Genomic DNA, 6,000 nt, shown 5'->3' on the forward strand with positions numbered 1-6,000 from the left:
TTAAGGATGAATGATTTTTTGTAACATAGTCTAATTTCTTTTCTGTCAGCTAAGCTGTAGCACTAAGACACCGTAGTTCCTTCACATGTGAAAATAAAGCTAAATTATGGGGACTCTGTTTTATTAAATAATGCTGCTTATAACCAGCTAAGTATAATAGAGTGGATCTCAACAGACTCTGGAGGCTTAAGGACTTTAAAGATGAGGATGGATGGGAAGGTTTGTTTCCTTCAGACCCTCAAGCTTGCTAAAAGAATCTGAGTGCTGTCTTAGCCTATTTCTTTACATGCTACTGGAAGTAGGAGAGATCAGACACGACAAACTGTAAGGCTCGTGAAATGAAGAGCATCCCCTTACACGAACAATCCCCTAGCATACAGTGATTTATGTGGTTGGGTGTTTCTAACCTGCCAGTGGTACCAGAGCCTGTCTAAGTTGCAGCATTTTTAATATAACCATGTTTTATTTCTCTAAAAGCAAGATCAAAAATCAGGTCTGTATTGCAGCACTGCTTAATAGGAAAAATTATCTTCAGGTCTCCAAACTGACCATTAGCTTAGTACCAATAACAGAAGGTCAGCATTAGATAAATGGAGAGGCTGAAACAGGAACCCTAAAATAGCTGTTCTCCAGTCAATTATGGTGTGGCAAACTTTGCTTTACTACTCCTCCATATATAGAAATCTGTTACCTCTTGCCATAAGTTACATTTTCCCCTTAAGGCAAGAGCAAATGGGTGGAAAAGGCTTTTTTTGCTCAGATCTGGCATACAGTACCCTGTCTCCCTTCTCTGTATATAGAGGGGAAGAAAAACAGAGCTGTGAAATGAGAAAAGCAAAGTGGTGGTTCTCCTTAAAAGCCAGCCAAGAGAAAGAAAACTCCTAGAATGGAGTAATGCCAGACACAAGTATAAATTGGGAGAGGAGTGGCTGGAAGAGCAGCCGTGCAGAAAGGGATCTGGGGGGCTGGCCGACAACAGACTCAATACGAATCAGCAGTGTGCCCTGGTAGCCAAGAGGGCAAACCACATGCTGGGGTGCATCAAACACAGTATAACCAGCCGGTCAAAAGAGGTGATTATCCCGCTGTATTCAGCAATGGTGCAGACTCACTTCAAGTATTGTATGCAGTTCTGGGCCCCGCAATTTAAGAAGGTGTTCAGATCCTTGAATGCATCCAGACAAGGGTAACAAAGCTGATGAAAGGGGTGGAGGGAATGTCTTATGAGGAGCAGTGAAGGACCTTGGTTTTATCTAGTTTGGAGAAAAGGAGGCTGAGGGTGATGTCATTGCTTTATGGCTTGCTGAGGAGAGGAAGTGGAGAGGGAGGTGCTGATCTCCTTCTTCCTGGTATCCAGCGATAGGATGCGTGGGAATGGTTCAAAGCGGTGCCAGGGGAGGTTTAGACTGAACATTATGAAGCATTTCTTTACCGAGAGGGTGGTCAAACACTGGAACAGGCTTCCTGGAGAGGTGGTCAATGCCCCAAGCCTGTTACTGTTTAAGAGGCATTTGGACAGTGCCCTTAATAACATGCTTTCTTTTTTGGTCAGCCCTGAAGTGGTCAAACAGTTGGACTTAGATGATCATTGGAGGTCCCTTCCAACTGAAAATATAATATAGTGTAGTATCGTATAATATAATATAAGGAATGCTTCCCTAACTGCTCCTAGTTAAGATTTCATTTTGCGGTCTTGCATTTCAGCTATCCCAAGGCCAATCAGAGCTGTGTCATGGTGGTTATATGGGTGCTAGTGATGTTTATAATGCCTGTATCTATCAAAGTTCATGTTAAAATAGATCTTCAGTTTTTATCAATGCTTGTTTAGGATAGGAAAAGGGAATTTAGGCAAAAGTCTTAAATAAATAAATAGAGAGGCACTTTAATTTTAAACAGAGATGGTTCCGAGCAAAAATGCAACAAAAGAGATTTCTAAGAGATTATCAAAGAATCATTCAATTACAACGTGTGATTCGAGGCTGGCTAAATCACAGAAATGATGCAGCAACCGTAATCCAGCGAAATGTACGAAGATTCCTTGCCTGCAGACGTAGGAGAAAATTTGCAGCTGGAATAATTAAATTTCAGGTAAATACCTCTTGTAAGAAAACTATGAATTTTTAAATTTTTTTTCTCTTCTGGGTTTTTAGAGAGAGGAAAGCTGTTTACTTTGGTTGGTGAATTTATGAGTTAAATTGCAAGCCAAGTCGTCTTCAATTTAGATATCAAAGCTAAATGCAAACAGATCATGAAGCAATATTAAGCAGATACCTGTTGAGGTGACGTGGGAGTGTGTGTGGAGTGTATATGCATGTTTGTTCTGGTAGTTTGTCTTGAAAATCCAGTATTGGGAAGATTAAACACTGAATGGTAATTGCTTTAATAACCAAGGTAATGAATATTTTGTCGGACTTGTGTAAAATTGCTTTGGAATGGTAATGGAACTTCTATTGTCTCTTGTTCACAACCTTTTTCTCTTTGTGAAATTCCTTTTCTGTAGGCATTGTGGAGAGGATATTCTTGGAGAAAGCATAATGATACAGCAAAAACCCAAGCTTTAAGATGTAGTTTGGCAAAGGCTAACGAAAAGAGCAGAGAAGAAAACAAATTGTGCAACAGAACTGCAATTGCTATTGAATACCTTCTAAAATACAAACATATCTCTTATATTCTTGCAGCATTAAAGCATCTGGGTCAGTATATTGTTTTATTATACTGATAGATTTCCAGGGTGATAGAACCTGGAATTTTTCAGCTGAGAAGATTTCATAACGATATTTAGGTTTTCTGTATGATTGTAAAATGTGAACTGTTAGAGAGTGGAGTGGAGGTTTTTTCCAGACTAAAATAAGATTATTGATTTAAGAACAATATTAAAATGGTTGTGTAGAAAAAGGAAATGCTATATGATTGTGGCATTCCTAGTAACACTATGCCTTACATAAGTCAATTATATTTACTATCAGTACATGTTGTCTGTGGATTGTTTTGTCTGCCAAATTTTTAGTCTGGAATATTAAAACTATTGTAATTGCTGGTTTTACTTCTTTGCACCTCTACTTAAAAATAAGAGAAAACCCTGATTTATAATTAAGTTGCTTGAGCTTCAGAGGGGGGTTTTTTCTTGTTGTTTTTTTTTCTTTAATTAATAGAGGTGGCTACCAGGCTGTCCCCGCTTTGTTGTGAAAATATGGCCCAGAGCAGAGCAATCTTCACTATTTTTGTTCTGATCCGAAGTTGCAACCGGAGTGTTCCATGCATGGATGTGATCAGATATTCAATTCAGGTTCTACTTAATGTTTCAAAGGTAACTAATATTATGCTTTTGCAGTGTTATAAGCTGTAGACTATCTTATTGTAGTATTTATTTATCCACACAATTTCTGGATATATTTGAAACAACAAAAGTAATAGTCTTGATAAAAAAACAGTTTCTGAATTTTAACTATGTTATTTTGAAACCAGTTATCTACTTTGTAATAATTATAATCTAATTTTCCTTTTGGCAAAAGAAAATTATTTCATGGGTTTAAAGTAGTAATACTTTCAACTGATTGCATTGTAAGGTATCCCAAGTATTTCATGAAACTGTGTAGAAATACAAAACTGTAGCAGTTAAGATAAGCTATGAAGTTGTTTTAAGGTAGAATTGTATATGTTCCAGGAGACAGGCCACATCCCATCAATTCCTATCATAGAATAGGCTATGTTTACACTTTTTTTATTTCTCACAGAAGGAATTATTTTCATAAATACTTAAGGCTGACTGTTCTAAAGTTTTTAACTTTGAAATTTAAAATATTTGCTAAACATACTTTTTGATCTTATATCCATCCTACAGGCATTTACATTGAAATTCTTTTATTTTTATTTCAGGAAAATAATTTAACATTTAGGCTAAACGTATTTTTAAATTCTCTACCTAAACTTAATCTAATCTATTTTTTTTTTAAACATAAAATCAGAGTCTATGGGTTTCTAAACAAGGGAGGAATCACAAAGGGTAGCTTTTTATAACCTGTTACAATGGTGTAACATATAGAAATTATATTTATTGCTTGGATGCCAGTTCAACTACAAATTTAATCTAAGGAGAACATGGATTTTGCTTTTTCCTCTAACCTCAAAGATATTTTAATGATTTGTCTATATAAGCTCTCTTGTCTCTTTCTTGTATGACAGTATGAAAGAACTACTCAAGCAGTTTATGAAGTAGAAAATTCTGTAGATACGTTACTAGACCTACTGCAGATGTACAGAGGGAAAGCTGGGGACAAAATTTCAGAGAAAGGAGGAAGCATTTTCACAAAGACCTGTTGTTTGTTGGCCATCCTTTCAAAGGATTCGAGAAGAGCTCTGGTAAGACTTAAATGTTTTGGGTTTAACAGTTTGATTTAACATGTTTTTCTTGCATGTTTTGGTGGTGTTTGTAACTGGTGTTTTTTTTCCCCTATCCCTCTCTATTATGGATGTAATATTAATTATGACTAAACTCTGATTAAAAAAAAATGCATTTTCAAGATGGCGAAAACACTCATTATTTTGTGCTTTGTATGCCCTGGTCAGCCAGAGCTATTCAATAACACATTGAAGTTCTGATCCTGCAGTCCTTGCAAGATTATGATATTGCAATCCCTAGTTTCCACAGTGTTTGATGACTTACTATCAATTGTGTAGTGTTAGATATAGTTTAGTTGCCACTTAATTAACTTTTATTCCATTTCTGAAAGTTCACTGTTGCCTTTCAGATAAAGTTAAGGTCTTTATTGTCAGTAACAACGGGCAATATAATTGTCCATGACTTTGTGTTGATATACTCTATTGTACAGAGATATAGCCTGCTTCTGAAAGAAATTTCCTTTTTTCATGCCTGTTGCTAGACTCTCTAATAAGGTTATTAGGGTAGTTTGAGTTCTGTGCTATACATTTACTAACTGTTTATCCATCAGATATAAGTTAACCAGTCACCTCTGACCATTGCATTATTCTTTCATTGCTATAAAGACAGGTATCAACACTAATTTGTCTCTCTGTACCAATCGTTGAAGACATATGCCAATGACATATGTGAAAATTGGTTTTAATGAGAAATTAGTAAAATCTGACTTGTAAGAGCTTGAATTTTCTGAGATCTCAGGGCGTATACTAGTTGTGAAGTATTTTGAAAGCATTACACCACTGGCCTGTAGGTGTGCTGGCTTTAAAATGGTGTCACTGTACTTGTGGGTAGAACTTCAGCTTAAATTATAAACATTCAGTTTTCATTGAATAAAACAGATTTCTTGATTTGTTAAGTTGCTTTCGAACTTGTAGTATTAACTGTGTACTGTTTTCACCTTTTCTCAGGAAATCCGAAGCATACCGAGAGCGGTTACTTGCATTCAAAGCTTGTATAAACTTACAGCTCGTAAACACAAAATGGATGCAGAGAGAACACTTGTAAAGCAGAAAACAAACACTTTCTTAAGTGGAACTTCCTTCATTCCAGTAACTCCTCTAAGAATAAAAACAGTTTCAAGGTAAGAGCTTAAAAATTAGTCTGCTATTTTTGCTGTGGCAATACAATATTTTAATGACAAGCCACTAATATTTTTGCAGACTTAAGCCAGACTGGGTTTTGAGGAAAGATAACATGCAAGAAATTGTGGATCCTTTGCAAGCAATTCTGATGGTGGTGGATACACTCGGTATTGCCTGCTACTGAAATGTAAATGATGTATATGAAAATGTATTTGTACAGCATGTATGTAGTAGACAGCTCAATGATTTTGAAAGAAGGCGAATAAGTGTCAAGCTACCCTTGAGAATGTTCTTTTCAAATTGCAATTAACATTTCTGTAACTTTTTTGCATTGTATACAGCTTTTGAAATCCTATTTTGTACTACTACCAAAAGCAATTGTACAATAAAATCATTAAGCCCTGGAAATTTCACTAGTGCGGTAATGTATTGTTATTACACAACCATGAATCTTGCAAATAGTATGGTGTTCTGATTAAA

The 6,000-nt window shown here is 36.0% G+C and overlaps 1 protein-coding gene across 1 annotated transcript in view; it reads left to right on the forward strand.

Moving 5' to 3' along the window:
- ASPM (asp (abnormal spindle) homolog, microcephaly associated (Drosophila)) overlaps window positions 1-5,715 on the forward strand; it is a gene marked incomplete at its 5' end in the record, with an annotated part of 28,621 nt that extends 22,906 nt beyond the window's left edge. Inside the window, 6 exon segments of the mRNA XM_010287585.1 lie at window positions 1,897-2,088; window positions 2,501-2,693; window positions 3,153-3,307; window positions 4,183-4,359; window positions 5,347-5,519; window positions 5,599-5,715. Coding sequence (XP_010285887.1) covers window positions 1,897-2,088; window positions 2,501-2,693; window positions 3,153-3,307; window positions 4,183-4,359; window positions 5,347-5,519; window positions 5,599-5,704 — 996 coding nt within the window.
- Window positions 5,716-6,000: the final 285 nt, after the last annotated feature.

The sequence above is a fragment of the Phaethon lepturus genome, unplaced genomic scaffold (genome assembly GCF_000687285.1).
Source record: "Phaethon lepturus isolate BGI_N335 unplaced genomic scaffold, ASM68728v1 scaffold3465, whole genome shotgun sequence".
Taxonomy (NCBI): domain Eukaryota; kingdom Metazoa; phylum Chordata; class Aves; order Phaethontiformes; family Phaethontidae; genus Phaethon; species Phaethon lepturus.